This window comes from Biomphalaria glabrata, chromosome 15 (genome assembly GCF_947242115.1).
Source record: "Biomphalaria glabrata chromosome 15, xgBioGlab47.1, whole genome shotgun sequence".
NCBI classification, from domain to species: Eukaryota; Metazoa; Mollusca; class Gastropoda; family Planorbidae; genus Biomphalaria; species Biomphalaria glabrata.
In genome coordinates, this window is record NC_074725.1 from 2,870,493 (window position 1) to 2,891,748 (window position 21,256).

General features: G+C 35.4%; 1 protein-coding gene across 8 annotated transcripts in view; it reads right to left on the bottom strand.

Annotated features, from left to right (window-relative positions):
- LOC106073191 (filamin-A-like) overlaps positions 1 to 21,256 on the bottom strand; it is a 64,578-nt gene that overhangs the window by 5,623 nt on the left and 37,699 nt on the right. For all 8 annotated transcript variants that reach the window (XR_008775006.1, XR_008775005.1, XR_008775002.1 and 5 more), the window contains exons 7-24: positions 19,889 to 19,997; positions 16,112 to 16,440; positions 12,483 to 12,677; positions 12,133 to 12,382; positions 11,441 to 11,617; positions 10,162 to 10,263; positions 9,879 to 9,998; positions 8,677 to 8,850; positions 7,967 to 8,110; positions 7,577 to 7,702; positions 6,934 to 7,080; positions 6,455 to 6,559; positions 4,969 to 5,098; positions 3,506 to 3,788; positions 2,911 to 3,063; positions 1,475 to 1,559; positions 540 to 689; positions 177 to 305 (exon numbers count right to left, since the gene is read on the bottom strand). Coding sequence is in view for 3 of the 8 variants with exons in the window: in XM_056012307.1 (XP_055868282.1) it covers positions 177 to 305; positions 540 to 689; positions 1,475 to 1,559; positions 2,911 to 3,063; positions 3,506 to 3,788; positions 4,969 to 5,098; positions 6,455 to 6,559; positions 6,934 to 7,080; positions 7,577 to 7,702; positions 7,967 to 8,110; positions 8,677 to 8,850; positions 9,879 to 9,998; positions 10,162 to 10,263; positions 11,441 to 11,617; positions 12,133 to 12,382; positions 12,483 to 12,677; positions 16,112 to 16,440; positions 19,889 to 19,997 (2,908 nt within the window). In the remaining 5 variants the exon portion in view is untranslated. The remainder of the gene's footprint in view (positions 1 to 176; positions 306 to 539; positions 690 to 1,474; positions 1,560 to 2,910; positions 3,064 to 3,505; positions 3,789 to 4,968; positions 5,099 to 6,454; positions 6,560 to 6,933; positions 7,081 to 7,576; positions 7,703 to 7,966; positions 8,111 to 8,676; positions 8,851 to 9,878; positions 9,999 to 10,161; positions 10,264 to 11,440; positions 11,618 to 12,132; positions 12,383 to 12,482; positions 12,678 to 16,111; positions 16,441 to 19,888; positions 19,998 to 21,256) is intronic.

Sequence of the window (21,256 nt, forward strand, 5' to 3'; positions counted from 1 at the left end):
ACTTGTTTTAACCAATGTAATAATTTCTTACAACCAATCAATGCGTGATAGGCAGGTGTCTGCTACGTGATTGGAAATTCCGAGGTTGACCGTAACATTGACTTGGGTTTATTTTAAATTATTTAATATTTAAATTAATACATGACATTGATACATGACAGTAAGTAACAACTGACCTGGTCCAGCTTCTCTTGGGTCTATCTTCATTTCCAAATCTTTCCCCATGTACACATTTTGGTTTGGTTTCACTGTGGTCACTTTCTGAGGCTGGGCTGGCTCTCTGACATTCACCTTGAAAGGAGAACCTGTAGAATGGTAAAAAATAATGAGGCAAATGAAAAATAGTACTAGTCTTGACTGGGATTCGAACTAGATAACTTGGTTGAAACACTTAACTACCATGCTTAACTATAAAAAAATCAAATAATAATTCATCTTTCCATGTCACACTGACCTACTTATTCAATGCCACAGAAGGAATAGTAGTGTACTTCTTTTAATGGTTTGTCATTCCAAGTATAAATGGAAATTTACTTTACCTTTTAATGGTTTGTCATTCCAATCTATATACAGAAGATATGCTCCTGGTTTCTGAGGGACGTAAGTGCAGTCATAGATTTGTGGGATAACAGGTTCAGAAGTTACTGGAATGTTTTCCCTGACACCTTGCAAATGAGCTTTAGGTCGACCTGTTTGATCAAGACAACCAAAGTCACAGTTTAGCATTGACTACACATTTTTTTTGTGTTCAGTGTGTATATTTTACAAAATCAACTTTGGGATCTGATTGGGGTCCTTTGTTCTAGAGTATTACCAGTAGCCTTTCATTTGCAGTTGGTCTTTTAAGGAAGATAAACTCTAAAACTTTTCTATCATGACTGATAACAGTGCTTTTCACGACTTTCCCTTTTAATCACACATACATTCAAAAGAAAAATTGTAAAGAAAAAAATTGAAGTCAAGTAATTTACAAGATTCTTCAGACTAAATTAAATGGGAGTAGCTTGTCATAGGACCATAGGACTGTATCAGCATTTCATAAATAACAATCGCTTGCTACGCTATTAATTGTGGGTCATGTGGTTGTGTTATTAAAATAACCATCTTGGAAAGCGGAGACACAGATGAGCAGTTCATTGCTAAATGTTGACCAAGAAAAACAAGGATAAATAGCAGAGTACAAACATACAACTGCTTGCATATCAAAGAAAGAAATATTGACCTCCAAGTACCTAAACTGGAAGACACAAAACTACTAGTGAATAGCCCACTTTGTTTTATTGTCTGCAAGAGAAAGAGATAAGGAAACAGTGCCATGGTAAAGAAGAAGAAGAGGCAGACACAGAAAGTGTTGGGAAGACAACATCAAAGAATGGACAGAGAGGAATGGAGAAAGATATTGATAGATCATGTGTGGTGCCCCAAGAGACTTAGGGATAGGTGAAGTAGTAAAGAGGTAGATCTATATACTTACCAGGATTTGCTGCTGTTCCATCCACTTTAAACTTGGCAGGTTTCCCAACTTCAGCTTCTTTCAGGCCTTTCCCACTTAAAATCACCTAATTTGGCATGTTTCATGGAGAGAATTCAATTAATCAAGGAAGACAAATGAATAGATCTAAGAAGTTAACAATCACTATACCTAGGGGGAAATTTTATCAATGGAAGTTTGACTCTATTCATGACAAGGATTATGTCTCAGTATACCAATGGGAGTGTGCTATTTATCAACAAGACAGAGTCTTTATCAATGTCTATGATAGGTTTAATCCCTTGTTGTGAAAAGTCAAGTTTCAGATAATCTTATCATATAAATTACAGATGTTACTTCAAAGGAGAAGATAATTAAGTCCTACGCATTTCATGTGCTAATTTAGTCTTGTATGTTGATCAGTGACTTAAACTCTGCTAAGTTGGATTTCCTGGCTGATTCAGGCAACTAATTCCATGCTCTAATAACACTAATGAAGAAGGAGCACTTGTACAAATTTGTCATAGCGTATGGAATAAGATGTGCAAGACATGGAGACAGTTGAAGAGACTCGCCCAGAACTGAGATGCCTGGAGGAAGCTGGTTGGTGGCCTATGCCCCAGAAGGGACCATAGGCAGAAATGAGATGAGACATGGAATAGGAGATCTGCCTTTATCTTTGTGTCTTTCTGAGTATTTGATTAGGGTTTTACTTTTGTATTTATAAATTATGGTTCATTGTTTTATGTATTATTACTACTTTACTTTATATTCTCCTGTCCTGAAGTGTCTCTATGTTTAGTGATTTTACTAATGATGTTACTCCAATCAACCATGAATATTTGTTTGTAATAAATATTGCGCTCTATTTAACGTCTGTTCTAGTTTCTTTATGTTTTCTTAAGTTGCGGGGGTCCTAAACAGAGAATGCATATAATCAATATAAGGATTCTATGGTATTTTTTCATTTATTATTACACCTAGATATTTTTAGTTTTTAGTCTGTGTAATTGGTTTACCATGAATAAATTAAGTAGGTTGGTTTTCTACTATTAATAGTAATTATCTACTTTTTTGGAAGTAACATCTGTAATATATAAGATAACTGTTATGCTTAATAATGCAAAGTATACTAAATTCTTATAAATACATATTCAACTCATATATATATATATATATATATATAACTTTAAACATTAAAGTGTATACAAATATTGAGCCTTTTTAAAAAAAGATCAAAATCTTAATAAGATAAATGAAATTTTAGATCTGATAATTTAATAGTTTAGTAGAGTTTCTATTTTTTTTTTAATTAATTTAATTCTAGTAAAACTTGATTGACAATTATTAACCAATCAAAAGAGAGATTTTAATTTAGATTCAGGAAGGCAAAGCTGAAAAAGAGAATCAGGAAATAAAAGATGAAAAAAGAAACTTGCCTTCTGAGATTCTCGTGGAGAATTAGTTTGAGAAGCAGTGGAAGAACGTGACGAGGTCGGTCTATTTCTGGAGATTGTTTCTGTAAGTTCAAGTAGAGGGAGACTGTCCACCTCTTTGGCTTTAGGTGGGGCTGCATTCTGGACAGGCAACACCTTCATTAAAAAAAAAATTAACTTTGTTTAACACAAGAATTTTTTTACAACACTCATATAGATATAGTTGATACAATGATGGCTTTATAAACCTTAAGTTTTTAAGCTGCAATTTTATGTTACAGCTACATAATAATTACTATAAAGTTAGAACATAGCAAAAGAAAAGCTACAGACATTGAAGTAACTATGACTTCAACCCTGAAAGAAAAATGAGTCAATGAAAAAATGACTGACTCTTCTAAAAACCCAAGCAACTGCAACTTTGACCTGAGATGTATGTGAATGTCTCTTTACAGAGAATGGTTCTATGAGATGAATCTTTAGTAATTCTATGCCTGAAACCAGTGAAGATTACTCAATCACAGTATGTACTCTGTATGTATGTATATATATATACCTACATGGTAACCTATACAATTAAAAAGAATGGCCTTCTTACCTTAACTCTTGTCTGCTTGTGATCTGGATTATACTCAATCACCTTTGGTTTGGTCAAGTCATCATCAGATGGACTGTAGTATACTAATGGAGGCTGGTAAGTTTCTTTAGGTGGGCCGTTAACTACGGCATTACTGGGGGTGTAGATTACTGTGGTAGGCTTATGTTTTTCCTTGGGTGGAATGGCTCTATATTCCACTGGCTTATGGACCTCTGGTTCATGGTAGTGGATGGTGGCAGGAGGCAAGTCTGAGCCAACTACAGAGCCATCAGGGCTTGAAAACCTGTCAAAAAGCAAACGGTCTATTAGTTCATTAAAATTATTTAAATCGGCAAACAGTTTCAATCCAATGTATCGAACATAAAGTGAAATAGGAATGGTGCTTATCAACATAAGATTTGAGAAAAAAATAAATGATGTTTAATTAATTCTATACTAAGATGTTTTGTGAGACTATTTGAACTATCATCCCAAGTTTCAACTTTGCTCCATGATTTTAGGTTAGGAGGTAACAATCTTTAGATCCAAAATACATCCTACAACTTTAAATCAACTTGTTTTTACAGTAAAAAAAATAATTCCTGTAAGTGTGTGCTGCTTAAATGGAAAGTTGCAAGGGGAAAAATGGAAAGTCAAAGGGGGACAAATTGAAAATCATTTTTTAAGGCAAAGTAGACATATTAAGAAAATTATTGAAAATTATAAAAAAAAACATAAAACACAACATAAATTACACAGATTAAAATATCATTTCACACAATTGGAAAGGATAAAAACAAAGTTCTTGCAACGAATGCTAAGGTAATGAATCGCCATGCAAACATTGAGCAGTTGGCTTGAATAAGACATGGAAGACTTTAAAAGTCTTCTCATTAAGTAGCAGAAATGTTTAAATCTACAAATGGATATAAATTGAGAATAATAATCTTCTTTTTGTTTAAATCAAGATCTGTAATTTAGAAGAAAAAATCAGAGCTAAAAAACAACTCAAGCACCCAAAACAATTACAGAAATCCTAAAAATTGCACATCTTAGTTAGTACCAACAACAACACAGGCCTAAGGGCAGTCACTTCAATCATTAACAACAAAAACATCCATCTCCTACCTGTTCAGAAGCCTCTAAAAATCAAAATAAATCTAATCACAAGAAAATGTTAAAATTCCTTCAAGACCAATCTTAGACCTCAGGTTTAGGGAACTATGATTATGCTTAGGAGCTATCACAGATACATTAAAAGTAATGTAGAAAAGTAATGATATTTGTTGGAATGAAAATAAGTTACATTCCCTATGCATAACTATATGTATCTTGTACATTTTAGCTGTTTCTACAGAAAAGGAGATATATTACATCCTAGACCACATCAATGCCAGGACAGCCGCTAATGCAGTAGGTATGATTTGAACTCAGCCCTCTTACAAATTCTATACAAAAAAAAAAAAAAAAAAAAAAGGACCAACTTGTCAAATGGAATGTGAAGCACTCTAGCAAAGTCTGTTTCATCAAGCTCAGGCTCATGAGTTGCTATTCCCAGATACGGAGAATTGGACAAAGGGTAGCCTCCCCATTTCACATGAATGTTATGTTTGCCTAAACAGAGAGAAAAAAAATTTAATTAATTAATTTTGTTACGCACATTAGACATATACAAGTACAAAATAAACTGAAAAATGCCACAAAATGAAAGTTTATTAAATAAGAAATAATTAAACAGAGAAACTAGACAAACACATTTTACTTATGTGGAGAGCTTGGAATACTAATAATAATTTATTACGATGAAGGAAAATTTATATTGAGAATTGATCACCTTTCCCTCTTGTTTAAATATTAAAATTCAGTAAATTTTAAATCTTAAAACTTAATTAGACTGATATAGACCCCAAATTTTATACTATTTTAAAAATTGGATCTATTATGACATTTTCAATGTAAAACAAAAAATTAAACTTTTCAACTATCTTTTCACACATATAACCTGCAGTAAAATTCAGTAAATTTTAAATCTTAATTAGACTGATATAGACCCCAAATTTTATACTATTTCGAAAATTGGATCTATTATGACAGTTTCCACATAAAAAAAATAATTAAACTTTTCAACTATATTTTCACACATATAACCTGCAGGTTAAACAAGTTTTTACAAACGAATGACAGCTGTGTGGGCTATACAAAGGTGCAGGGTTTACAAAATGTATTTTACTCAGAAACATAGCATAATGAAAAGTATAAACATACTAGTGGGTCTTTAAACCTCCTTTAGTTTGCTGTGTGGTTGTGAAATGGTACATTGAAAAGCTTTATGAACATCTCATTATAAACCTCAATAAAACTATTTAGTACTGATGCGGCAGAGAATCTTTAGTATACCAGTAATCAATTGTGACAAGTAAGTAACTAAACTAATTTCCCAGTAATTTGAAAATGTGCACATGCGGGGTATATATGGGTGTGGGTTGTAATATTTTGTTTTCGTATATTTTTTTATTTGTGAGGGGTATACAGTACCAGGAAAAAGAAGAAGAGACAGACAGAGAAAGTGACGGGAAGACAACATAAAAGAATGGACGGGCCTGGCATTGAAAGAGGTTCTAACTAAGGCAAAAGACAGAGAGGAATGGAGAAAGACGGTCAACAAATCTTGCATGATGCCCCAACAGCCCAAAAGATGGATAAAGGTAAACGGGTATACATGTGTGCGGTTATATTCACAAAAATATGGTAAGTAACAGATGTCTTTGTTAGTCTTTGTTAGTTCACCACTTGCTAATTTTAAAATATGTTATTAATTACTTGTATTATCCCATAATGAAATCAATTAATTAAATTAATTGTTAGTGAAATTTGTATGAATAAGTTGGCTGACATAGAAGAGAGTCAAATGAAAATCCTTGTGAATATGATTAAATATTTCCACTATCACTTCTAGCATATTGAAACTACCTTCCTCTCTTGGTGTAAACACCACTGAATGCTTGCCGTCTTTTCTGGCATCAATAGCAACAGGAATTTTGCCATTAGGACCTTCCACTTCCGCTGTGAGTTCACCTTTAAAAACAAAGAGGAAGTAGGTATAATAAATAAATACTACAGAAATATATCAACAAAAGTGTTTTCTTGACAGGGGAGTAAGAGATCACTGAACTGTATTAACTTCTGCCTCAGTACAGTTGTTTGTTTGGATAAAAGAAAAGTGATCAGTCATTTCATCCCCAATTAAATATTTTATTCTAAGTCCTCGTGTAACTGTGCTGTTAAGTTTGAGTTTTTGGCACATCAGCACAATTTAGGCCATGTCGTGCCCGTAATCCTTCAAGGATTACTCTCTTTTACAAGAGCTAAATTCCATACAGTTAAATCATTAAAAACAAGGTCTATTCACACTTCATCCCCCCCCAAAAAAAATGCTTAGAGTTTCAAACCTGGTCCTGCTTCTGAAACATCAAAAGGCAGGTGTTTTTCTTTATTGACCTTGAGTGGGATGACGCCTGTGTCATCGAGATATGGCCTCCAGCCCCCAGACACACGAACATTGACAGGATCAACAATCAAAGGCTTGAATGGACTACCTGCCAAACATAATACAGCTAGCATGAAATGAACGACATCAACCCAGTTTTTAATTCATAAAATTCATTTATTTAATAATTTAAACATTAAATTTTTAACACCTGAACCCCTGTTTTACAAACCAATTTAACAAGGAAAAAATCTGCATTTCTGACTATTAGATGTTGAAAAAGTAGAATAAAACATAATGTTTGTTTTGGTCGTATTCAGAATTGCATCACTGAAATTACATATAGCATCTTCTATCTTTTTTTTAACAAGTAGTGTAATAATATTATAGCCTATAGCACATATGGAGTGATATTAAAATAAGCAGGATGCCTAGCCAGGAAGCAATTTATTAAAACAAAGATAAATTTGGATGTTACAAATGGATTCAGATGACGACAACAAAGAATCTAATAATAAATTTATTCGTAGCCTAAAAGTGTTCTCAATTGTTAAAATTAACAAACATTATTGGATGAAGACATTAAAAAAAATTATCAAGCTAACCATCAATATGCTTGTCATCCATTTTCACCCGCACAGTGTGTGGCCCTCTCTCTATGGGATAGTATGTAGCTTTGATTGTGTCATCTGGCAGACGCTCCAGTGTGCTCTGCACTGGCTTAGAAGGCCCTGGTTGATAAAAACAAATACAAACATAAGAAATAATAATACATTTACTTCATCCAAATAATTTTTATTGATAAGTCACTTTTTTATATTAAGCCTAATTAACCACACGTGCTTAGTTTGATGAGGCATTTAAGATACCGGTATATGAAATTGCAAGTACAGTGGGTATTGTTAAAACTTGGAAGGAACATCCGAAACATGGAAAACATTTTACAAACAGATGATAAAAAATGTGTCCTCACAGTCATAAAGTAAGATCCATACCTTCAACAGAAACAGAAACTTCTCCAGGAAACCCCCTTGGATCCACAATGAATGTCGCTGGTTTATTGGGTACACCTCTGTAAAGGCCATCACCTCGTGCTGAAGGTTTTTCAAGCTCGGCGATTTCCTGAATAAATGGAGATCCTAAAAAACACAAGTTATTAAATAATTATACAAAACAATAATTTTTGCAAATTATCATAAGTATGTAATCAAGAATACTTAGGAATACAAAAGTACTTTAAAGTGATCAACTTTTAGATTGATTTATTCTGCTGTAGATTATTTAGTGATAATTCTATTATTGTTTTATTATTTGTATCATTGTATTTGACCACAAAATAAATAAACATAATTTTCAAATTTCTTTTTTAAAAAAGTAAATTTTAAAGTAAATTTAGAGTTACACATTCTTGTCAAGTGACTTTTTTAATATAAAGAAAGTTGTTTTTCTATCTGAGAAATGTTATTTGCTTTTTTTTTTTTTAATTTAATCCTCAGTTTGACTTTTTTTATTTATATGTTTTAGATGTTTCTTCAGAACTGAAGATTATTACATCCTAGCCCAAACCTTAAGCAGTATAGCAGGAGAAGGCAGCAGGCAGGATTCAAACCCTGAACCATCAAGATGACAGTACAGAGCACATATTAAAACCATTGCGATTATCATTGTTAAACTTATTAGAAATAATGCTGATTCATCTTGTTACCTTTAATTGGCTGGCCATCATAGTTAATCCACACTTTGTAGGTCCCTGGTCCTCTAGGCCTGAACGACACCTTGTAGATACAGGGTTTGTCTTTCTTCACCTCACATGGGAACCTGGTGCCCTGATAAGTGACTTCAGCATCTATCCTACCATCACCTACCCTTGTGCAATCAGCTGTTGGTGAAAACGTTCATAAAGAGAATTAACGTATAGATTTACAAGCTTTTCAACTTGAAGAGAGAGAGCAGCACCTCTCTTTTCTCTCTGAAGAGATAAATCTAGAAGTTTAACAAGGAGACTAACTCTTTGCAAGACAATACTGCAACTCTGTGAAGAACTAATTATGACATGAAAATTACTTCTAGATCTTGCTGCGGAGTCAGAGATGAAACAAAGATTCTCAAGATCTAGCATTATCATATCTGCTTAAAAAACTAAGCAATGAACTAGCAACAGTGTTTAAAACACTTTTTCATGTATTGCTTATTCAGGGTAAAAGCTACACCTCCCAATTTTAAAAAAGTAATAAATTCGATCCAGGAAACTACAGGCCAATATCAATCACCAGCATTACATGTCAATTACTAAAACACATAATATGTAGCAATACCATTAAACACTTAGATAAAATGTCCTTACTCCATACCAACATGGCTTTAGGAAATATAGGTCATGTGAAGCTCTACTAATAGGCCTAATTGCTGATTTTTTAAAAAGGATTAGACAATACTGAGCAGATTGATGCCATTTTATTAGACTTTTCTAATGGATGTGACAAAGTTCATCACCAGCTTGATTTAAAAATTAGAATATTTCAGCATAACTGGTCCATTACACAGATGGATTTAGGATTTCCAAATAGGGAGAGAACAAACTGTAATAATAAAAATCAAAATACCAAAGAAGATACTCAGAAAGACATGCAGATAAAGCTATAAAGCGACATTCCTAATTCCACATACTTAGACAAATTCATATAGATCTAAATGCTCCTTCTTCATCAGTGCTATATATACATATTTGACTTGAAGCCTAATAGAATCTAGTCTAGATTTTGTATGTCATATATATATATAGAACTATTCTACTTGATTTACCAGGTATCTTAAATTAACTGTGCTCTCCAACTTTTTTTTATAGTCTAGCTTTTTACTAGATCTAGATCTAGGTATGAGTGATTCACAGAAGTTGACAACGCTCACCTATCATTTCAGGATGGGCACAGACTGTTCCATCCTGCATCCCGTACACTGCAATGTCAGAGGAGTCAGTCACATGACAAATGAAAGGATGGCCAGTAATATATTCAATCTCCCAGTCACCTGAAAGTAAACACACATGTGCAGAAATATAAGGATCTAGGGTGTCTAGGCCTAATATACATTCCATCAAACTAGAAATATTCAGTGCTACTCTGCATCCGAGACCAGGGTCAAACGATACATTGTAGTGGCAGAGTTAAAATGATATGCCATGATGACTTACATGAAGCCTTGACATTGACATAGCCTAGCTCCGGCTCTACTCTTGTGTAGAATACAGCCTTCCGTTGCCTCTCGGATGGGTCCAGGAACTCATGATACCCTTCTGAATTACATCATAAAGTAGAAAAAGAAAACACTGAGTCTACATTTTAAAACTTGTGCAAAAAAATAGCATGAGCTTAATTGGAGGTATAGCAATTGCAATATGATGGCATGCAAATATAGTTCTAGAGCAGCAAACAAAGTTATGTTTGTAGGCCCTATGTATATGTGGTATATTATCATTATTAATATTGTATTAGGCCTATTTATATATTATTATGTTACTAATAAAGAACATCACTTCCGGGCCATTCACTGGAATTCACTAAACATGTCTTATGTTAGATACTTAGTTAGTATTTTTTAGTTTATGTAGAGATGCACCATAATTGACAGATTTTTAATGCAACTAGTGATGCTTTGACTTAGTTGGGTTAGAGGCTACTTAGAGACAGAAAGTCAGTTGGTGATAGGATTTCATAAGAGTAGGACGTATAGCTGTGGCCTTTTGTGGATTAAAACTTCATTTAAACTGTTCAACAGTGTCTGGATTTGTCTCTTCACTATTAAGACTGATGTGTCTGTTTGCTTGTGAGTTAATCACATCGAAATACACCCGCACAAGAAACCCAGACATTTGCAGAGTAATCTGTCGTAATCCGAAAGGCATCAACAATTAACTACTTGACAGATAGGCAACATCACACTTAACATAACCTTCAATATTTAATAGAGCCTTAATAAGTCATGACACCACAATTGGCGAAGGAACAAGGACGGGAGAATGAGATACTTATAATGAAAGTTATGTTTAGACATTCTTAGTGTTTACTGTACAACATTTCCAGTGAATGACAGGAAATCTGTTGATTGGAGGAAGATATTGCTTTCACACATGAAAGAAAGAAACATAAATAAAACTATCTAGACTGTCTACTATACCAGTAATTTCCCCTTTACCAATTAATTCTAGCCTTTTTGAAATCTCTGTGATTATGGGGTTATGGGAGTAATAGCAATTCTAACATTTTCATTTTTTTGTTCTTTTTTCTTGTATCTAGAACAAGGTCTAGGTCTAGCTTCAGTGTGTCTTTGGTAAACATAATGCTTATTTAATTATATTACACACTTTTCTTGTAAATGGATTTCTGGTGTTGTTCTTAAGTTTTTGTTCAGAAGTAGATTGATCTCTAAATATATCAGCAACATAATTTATTGAAAAGAAGATAACTTCTCACCTCTGACTTCTGCCCTATTGAAGTGCACGTTGATCGCATAAGCCCCTGGTGAGTACGGGGTGAAGGTCACCTTATAATATCCGGGTGTTTGAGTTGGGGAAATGTGAGAAAGGATTTTCTTTCCCTGGTGTGTGATGTCGACCCCAAGGTCTCCATGTCCAGCACGAGAACAATCAACTGAGAACAAAAGAAAAATGGAAGTCACTTTTATTATATAATGTAGACAATGTAATAAGTTAGCTTTGGTTTTTATTTTGAAAATTCTTAGCATGTTTAGGTGTTATATAATTTGAAATTGAATGATTTTAACAAATAGGCTATTAAGAACTTTACTTCAAATTTTAAAAAAATTCTATAAGCTTAATCTTTAATAAATGTTTACAGTCGATTAGATTTCTGAAAAGTTAAAATTAGTACAGTCTTCCTTTTAGCTATAAAATTTCACATATATTGAAAGTAAATTTCATATGATCCTTCAAAAATAAATGTTGTTACATTATAGTTCAAACCTACAGGATAGCTGGTTTCAAACTCAGGACCATAGAGACAACAGTCCAAAATGCATACCACTTGACCAGACAGAACATTATACTAATGTAATAACATTTCTTTTAAATAGTCAAGCTACGCTTCTTTGGATGATAATGTTACGCTTCTTTATATGATAATGTTATTGTCAAATCTTCAGTTACCCTGGAAAGAGTTGGATTTGCCCACAAGTCCGCCATGGAGGTCATGCACTCGGACTTGGGAGGGGTCGCAGACATCGATGGGGCAGCCGTCCATGAACTTGTTGTCATAGTACATTGCCACTTTCCATCTGCCGATCTCGTCTGCGTTAAACTGTGCAGCGTAGTTGCCATCACCTGAGATACGGATTACTCTCCCGCTGGGGGCTTCGGCTTCCACCCGAAATCTCTCTGGATCAAACAGACCACTCATCTGTGCAGAGAAAAATGTTGACATAAACTCAAGGGTATATTTCTTTTTTATTTGAGGAGGGGTGCTAAGTGCAATATTGATTACAGAAGGCCAAACCTACCCTGCTCTCCATAATGACTCCAACGCTGTAGATGTCCACTTTGAGCTGCTCACTACTGGGCATCTCTACCCTGGGGGCATGGAATGAAGATTTTCGAACCAGATGGAAAGTTTTGGTCTGTGGCGGGGCAGCAGGGGAGGCCAGTTTGGCGACATGCGATGAAATGAATTCATCATCTTCTCTGAATGTCGTTATCTATGGAGAGTAATTCAATACAATATTACTTAAATATTTTGATCTGTTTCATTCTAGTGTTTATGCTGAGAAATAAGTGTTTAAAAAATGGAATTTTGGAAGTTGAGTCAGATTTTTTCAAGTTCAAGTCGTGATTTTCAGGAGGTTTATGAAATATTAATGACGTTGCATTAATTGGGACTTTCGTTTCTTTGACCTGATATTACTGATAACATTATGTCAACTGCACTAACCAGGACTTTAGATAGATTAACTAAGATTATTTATTTTATTATATTATAGATCTATTAAAGTATTATAATAGACGGTACTAAGTATTAGTTCTATTAACTTTACCCACACCAGTCTTGACTGATGACTTGTGACGTTGTGTGGATAATCGGACGTAAGACTCAAACAAGTTAACAACCAATGAGTCCAATGAACCAAAGAATTACAATTACAGTTATTCTGAGTTATACACAGGTCGTGACAGGTGAAAGGCTACCAATACAAAGGTACTCGACGCTGATGAACGATGTCAAAAAATGATTAATTAATACGAAATGAAGGGAACCGTCGAATGTCGTTAAGCTAAATATCTACTTTACTTAAGACAATTAGAAACTAAAGACTAAAGCCGACCTCTCTCTAAAAAAGTTATTTTGTGTTTACTTCCTTACACTTCAAATCCTGGTCTTGTTTTTAATAGTCACTGTCGCTAATCCAAAATTTTACCTTTTTTTTTTATGAAACAAACAGCTTTTCGTGCCAAACTCCTAATCGTGTGCTAACAATATGCAGATCTCTCTATAGTAACGGAAAAAAACACCAGGGGTCCTGGGTTCGAATCTCGGGGATGACTGGGATTTTGAATTTCGGGATTTTGTAGGGCGCCCCTGAGTCCACACAACTCTAATGGTACCTGACTTTAGTTGGGGAAAGTAAAGGCGGTTGGTCGTTGTGTTGGCCACATGACACTCTGCTTGTTAACCGTTGGTTATAGAAACAGATGACCTTAACATCATCTGCCCCATAGATCGCAAGGTCTGAAAGGGAAACTTTTTAATAATTGGAAAATATATTTTATAATGATCCATTGACACTTTTACCATTGTGACCTTAGATGCAAATTTTTTGTACCAATGCGCGGTACAAATAGGCCTAATAATAATAATAATCTTTATTATCCGTAAGGAAATTTGTCTTACAATTTGTGCATCACACCAAACAAAAAAACATTATAACTATAAGAAACCAAAGTGTACATTCACACCAGACTCACTCATAATTTACATGTGACAAAGTTTATACCAGATTGTTCTTATTTAATTATTTGATTGCCAGGGGAACAAAAGAGTGTTTGTGTCTGTTTGTCTTTGCTATCGGTGTCTTGTATCTCTTTTGTGATGGTAAAATCACAAAATCCTGACACAAAGGGTGATTCTTTATTTCGAGGATCTTGTTAGCTTTTTTATAGATGTTTGTCTCAAACAACTGCCCAAATGGGGTTTGTTTTTTGCCAATGATTTTGCCAGCAGCATTGAGGATTCTATTAAGTTTATTTTTATTTTTAATGCTCAGATTGCCATACCAGGCAGTGATATTGAAACTGAAAATATTGCAGATGTGAGCGTGATAAAACATAGCCAAGGCCTTTTCGCTAACATTAAACGAGGACAGTTTTCTTAGTAGTCGTAATCTTTGCTGCCCTTTTTTGCAGAAGTTAGTAGCTATGTGGAGCATGCATGGGACCACCACTGACGAAGTCCTGTCGAAGAAGTTTCAACCATCACAGAGGATCTTTCTCTTCATTAGAGAAATTAGTGGCCGTGACTACCGAAAGTCCCAGAAGTATAAAATGATTATGATGTGATGAATCATGCGAAATCATCGTCTCATGGACCAGCACCAAATTTCAAGATTAAGTGCAGCGACTTGGCGTCTCATCTATGCAGCCGTATATTTAAACATTGGTTTAGAATAAACCTCTCATGAATTAAGGTAAGCACTAGTTTCAGGGGCTCGTAATAAAAAATGGGTTATTGTCGTTTTTTGTTTTTTTTTTAACTTGATGTGGCCCGAGATACGACTGTCGGAAATTAAAATGGCCCGCAGGCCGAATAAGGTTGAGCATCACTGATCTAAAATATCCATTATGTCCAATTTTCATTTTCTCTTCTAGTTTCTAAGATCTAAACGGGACAGACGGACGGACAGACAGGCCACACAAAACTTATAGCGTCTTTTCCGCTTTCGGGGGCCGCTAAAAAAACAAAAAAAATGAACGTTGGGCAGGCCACCACAAAAGATTGTCAGAAAAAACAGGGAAACAAACATAATATGCAGGGGAAAAAAACAGAAGACAGGCGATCTAAAGGCAGACCACGAATAATACGATGGGCTGATGATTCAGGTGCAGATTTATTACAACTCAGGAATTCAGGCTTGGAGATGAAAAGGTTAGGAGAGATCTAAATGGAAAGATATGCTGAAGCAGGCTACGTACCTTATTTTATCTTATCTTACTTCAAAAAAGAAGATGATTACGTCCTACGCGTGTTCCTAGGTCAATCTAGTCATGCATGTTAATCAATGACTTTAAATTCTGCCAAGTCACTGGTTTTCCTGACTAGCTCAGGCAACCCATTCCATGCTCTAATAGCACCAGAGAAGAAGGAGCATTTCCAATTGGACAATGAGTTGTGCAAATCTTGATACATTTTGAAGATCAGATATTCACGTAAAAAAAGGTTCTAAACTCAATAACCAAAATAATTGCTGTTGTTTTTGTACTCCGTAATAAGATTATATAATTGAATCTCGGAAACTCATCTAGGCCAGGGCCGGCCTTAGGTAATTGAAGGTCCTAAGCGAAGTGAATAGGGTGGCCCCAAATGAAATGGAAAAAAAAACACAAAATTTAATGAATTATAAATCGTCCTGTATCTTTATCTAGATCAACAAATAAGTTAAATTCCTATAGCACTGATAACACAGATGTGCTTCATGGACGATTCATGATCACCAGGCAAGAAATAACGTTTTTCGACATTTCACCAAAAGAAAGAAGCAAAAGGTCTTCTAACATCTGTAGTCTAACATGTAGTTCTAAAAACATTTTGTGAATTAACCTTGAATCATAGTAGAGACTTAGCTTGGCGAGTAGACAGAGCCATAGAGGTCTTCTGCTAAGTTTGAGATTTGAGCCATGTTTCGCAATTTATTCTAAAAAAATTTTTTCTTTGAGTCCTGTGCGAGGCCCCCACTTACCGGAGGCCCTAGGAGGCTGCCTAGTTCGCCTATGCCTAAGGCCGGCCCTGTCTAGGGCCTGTCTAGGCATGGTAGTCTAAAAAATTAATCTAGTCAAAGTTTAGATGCAGAGCTGACAAACACAGCTGCCAAGCACAAGATCTAACAAAACACTTCAGACAGATTTAGAATGGAACTCATACCTTCAGTGGTTTCATCTCCGGCGCATGATTTTTATCCTTGAAGCTGTCATTATTGTTATTATATCCGCTGTGGTCCTTGTTATGTGTGTGCAATCTACTGATGATCTCATTGTGGTCATTCAGATGACCATTGTGGTCCACTGCCGTGTCCTGTTTCCGGTTCACGATGACAACCGTCTCGTTGGCGTGGTTGCTGTATGTTACGACATTCGGCTGTCGCAGATACTGGGCGCCGTACGCCATCATCCCGAGGTGTTCCGGGGAGTCTGAAGCAATGTCTTCTGCACTCAGTAAAGGATCAACACCAAGCTCTTTCCCGGCCTCCACAGCTGTGGATCAGTAGTTAAAATATAGGCCTATAATAAATATTTAAAATATTTAAAAACCAAAAACCAAAAAAAAAAACCACAAGATCGAACAATATATGATAAGTACACTGCGATCTACTATTTCTAGAGATACCTTTATAAAAATTTATTATTAGTTTATATCACGCAAACAAACAATAATATATAAAATATTTAGGCCCCCTATATAAGTAAATTAAAGTTTCCTTTTCAGACCTTGGGCAGATGATGTAAAGGTCATCTGTTTCTGTGGCCTACGGTTAACGAGGGTGTCATGTGACTAGCACTACGACCAACCGCCTTTACTTTTTCCCCAACTAATGTCAGGTACCCATTAAAGTTGGGTGGATCCAGAGGCGCCCGAAGATCCCGAAATTTAAAATCCCAGTCTTCACCAGGATTCAAAACCAGGACCTCTGTTCGGCCCTATAGGCCCCCGTACAGAAACAAAAAAAAAAGATTTTTTTATTGTCGTTTTGTATAATCAAAGTAGAAGAACAAATATCTCGCAAAGTTTGTAGCGCAAGACGTGCTCTTCTAAGTGAGTCTATCTTTTTAAAGTCTAAATTTTTTTTTACATTAGTGAATAGGCCCATACATCATAGAATTGATCTTGAAAGGTCACAGGATGCTACTATTGGCCAAAAGCTTCGGGTGTTCCTTCAGTGTTTCGGGTGTTTCTTCAGGGTTAAAGATAACTTACATCCTAGTCCAAACCTGTCGAAGGACAACGGGGAATGGCAGTGGGCAGGATAAGAACACGAGACGACCGAACGACAGTCCAGCGCGCACGACCAGGCTGCTATTCATGGTGTAGTGATGGGAACATGTGAAATGTGGTCAGGGAAACAAGACCAGATGTAAAAACGAGCAGGAGATGTTCGGTGAGGAAGCAGCTGTTTGTGATGTTATTGTTGTTTGTCATTATGTTTGGGATGTTATTGTCGTTTGTCATTATGTTTGTGATGTTACTGTCGTTTGTCATTATGTTTGTGATGTTATTGTCGTTTGTCATTATGTTTGTGATGTTACTGTCGTTTGTCATTATGTTTGTGATGTTATTGCCGTTTGTCATTATGTTTGTGATGTTATTGCCGTTTGTCATTATGTTTGTGATGTTATTGCCGTTTGTCATTATGTTTGTGATGTTATTGCCGTTTGTCATTATGTTTGTGATGTTATTGCCGTTTGTCATTATGTTTGTGATGTTATCAGGGCCGGATTTAAGTGACGGCCTCCACGAGAAAGGGGCCTCCACAAAAGAAAAAAATATTTTAAAATTTCGACAGTTTAGAAACTTTTAAGTATTTTTTTCCCTCGTGTTTATCACCAACACTTGAAATCTTATGTCGGGTGGCAACAATGTCGTGATTAAGAAGTGCCCCCTTGTAGTTGTACATGCTTGGAATATATAAGTAGCAGTACAGCTTCTGATTTACGGCTCCACAAAAATCTTTCCCCTGGGCCTCCACATAGCCTACTTAAATCCGGCCCTGGATATTTTTATTGTTGTGTATTGTTATTTGGCGATAAGAGACGAGGAATTGATCAATTATAATTACTCATGTTTTCAGTTGAATCGAAGGGCTCTAGTGTGTGTTTCTTTAGTATGTGTTATGTGTTTAGTGTGTTGTGTTTGGGTTCAGTAACTACTCGTGTAATCAATCAATTTATAACAGTCCTGTAAAAAATATTATTTTAATATGTTATACAAACACATTCCCTCCCCTTTACTAGCCTTGTATATGCATTGTTATTGTTATTTAGCGCATCAGCAGTATTCCAAAGCACTAGCCACGTAACTTTCCTAAATCCCGCGAGATCTTCAAACTAATCCTAATTACAATAAATATATTAATAAAATTACATTTAAAAGATATATGAGTATTTCTCCTAATGTCGTTCTCGTTATTCTCGATCATTATCTTCATTCTCCGACAAAACGCCGTATTTCTTTCCCCAGGAGCTACAAAGAGGCAATAGAAAACTTTCGGTAGTTAGATGAACTTAGATCTTTACACCTGGTATTCAAAACAAAGATTTTTTTTTTTTTGTGTGCAAATGATAAAATTTGTGGCAAATATATATCTCTTGACGTATTCAACATGTATCGGTAGTTTTTATATATTTCCTAAATGGTAAGGTTTCTCCGATAGTAGACCAAGTACTGTATATAATATATATATATAGATGTGTCTATGTCTATGTGTGTCTATGCGCGCCAGTTATTCTTCTTTGTTAGTGTCATTTCAAGACATGACGTTTGGATAGGTCTCTGGTAGACTTGCAAGACGGCATTCCTCTTACCGCCAAAAAGACATTACATGCGGTGTAGAATCAAAAAGATTAGCTATGAATGAATGTCCTTACCCGGTGATAACACACATTGAGTTAGCGCGGTTTCGATATGGGTCCGTTCAGGCCAAATACAAATATAGGCCTACAATCTATTTCTGGAGGTGTACTGTACAGTTTTCACGCCATTACATGTTGTGTATGAGTTGTATGATCTATGTGTTTGGTATGTAAATATATTTGTGTATGTGTTTCAAAGGTGGGTGTTTGGGGAGTGTTTATTATTTTCAATAGTTGGATCGAAAGTCTAAATCCGATGACCCAAATACCATTCCAATGCCGTAGATAATTGCGAAATAAAACACGTTAATTCTACTAGGAGAAATCACGAAAGTATTAAACACACACTATTAACACGTTATATACTAAAACACACACTATTAACACACGCTGAGGCTTAATTTTAACGTGGGGCTTGAAACTTATTTTCATGAAGGAACCCCGATACACGTTTATCTTCCCTCTTAATCTTGCAAAAAATAAACATCTTAAACAAAAGAAAACTTAATAAATTTTCATTTATAAGTAACTCCCTTTCATTCTAAATCTTCTGTGTTAAAAAAAAAAACCAAATTGATGCTTATCAAAAACAATGTGTAAATAAACTCGTCTGTTAACACTTCTCTTGAGACCATGGCGCTTACATCACGTGACAATATGGTAGCATGGAATAGTTTTAAGGAAAAGAAAGATAAGCAGGCAAAAGAAGTGATGGGAAGACAACATTTAGGAATAGACGGGTCTGTTAATGAAAGATACTCTAATCCTGGCAAGACAGAGAGGAATGGAGAGAGATGGTCAACAGGTCATGTATCGTGTCTTAACAGTCCGAAAGATTACAGAACCAGGAAAAAGATGATTAGGCAGACATAGAAAGCGATGGGAAGAAAACATAAAAGAACGGACAGACCTGTCATTAAAAGAGATTCAATCCAAGGCAAACGAAACGAATGGAGAAAGTCGGACGACAGATCATGTGTGGTGCCCCAAGGGTTAATCAGATTATGGTATAGATGAAGATGATGTAAAGTCTGTTAATGTGTTTCTAAGATTATCAACAGCGTGCAACTTTTACCTTTTTTAATGACTGCTAGTGGTTTCCCTTGTTCATCCGACTGGACATTCACTTGACCACCAGCTGAGCGGACAAGGTTGGCCAAAGCTTCACCATCTTGCCAGTCGCTCTGGAAATAAAGAGTCGCAAAATGTTGTGGTCATACTGATGTCAAGGTCATCCACTAGACAGACAGAATAATCATTAGTCCAACTATTTTACAGCAGTTTAACTTAAGAATTGTGTCGCCAGTAAATTGGTTATTTCTCTTGGGTAATGCCAGATACAATACGGTATTTGTTTACATGTCTCTGATGCTCTTTCAGAATTGAATATTGTTAGGCTTCAGCCCAAACCCCCGCTGGACGGCTGGCGATGAAAGACTTATTTCCCTTTTCTAAATAAAACAAAATTAATTCATTACCAGTAATTACTTAGTTAATTGGTTAATGTATTCTATTCATTTATGTGTAGTCGTCGACAATAAATAATTGTTCCAAGTGTTCAGATATACCCGAGAATGGGAAGTGGGAGAGCAAAACGTGTAAATGACTCCTGCAAGGTAGACAACTCAAAGGGAGGTAATATAAGCTTGATAACCCTCCATAGGAAAATATGAGAGATCTCTCCAAGGGAGAGCAGCAAATTAAATTATTCATTTATCCATAGTTTTTAGAAGCAGACGACCAAAAACAAACGTCACTCTCGAACGCGGTAGAACAACTTTTTTTTTTCATCGTCTGAATTTGCGAGGAGAGGGGATGGGGCACTTACGTTGTTGTTTTTTTGTCAGTGTCTAATAATAGAAGGCTGGCTACACACACAGGCACATACATACACATACATTTATACCCTTTGTTATATGTACAAGGAGACATCTCGCACCAAACTAGATTTGCGCAGTGTGCCCTTTGTAGCATCTGCACTTTACGGTGTATTCTGACATATACCAGGGACTATACACAAATGTTAACCTTTTTGCTTTGCTTCTCTAGACCGTGAGGGAGTTGTGGTGATATGCGCAACCAAAGTTTCCTACTCCTATAGACGGCTGTAAGACGAAAGAAGGTTCTAGACTTAAACTTATTATCATAGCACTGGAATGTGAAACTCAGTTGGTTTAATAACTTTTTTAAGTTGGGATAAGTGAAACTGGTCACAGCCTAACTTTCCTATTACTATTTATGAAAACCATACTCGTATATACTCAACATTCCTATTACTATTTATGAAAACGATACTCGAAGACACAACTTTCTTCTTACTATATATGATAACAATACTCGAATACTCAACATTCGTCTTATAATTTATGATAATACTCGAATACACCACTTTCATGTGAAGTATCGACTTAAACACATGATGTAGAAACAATGCTTACGTCAC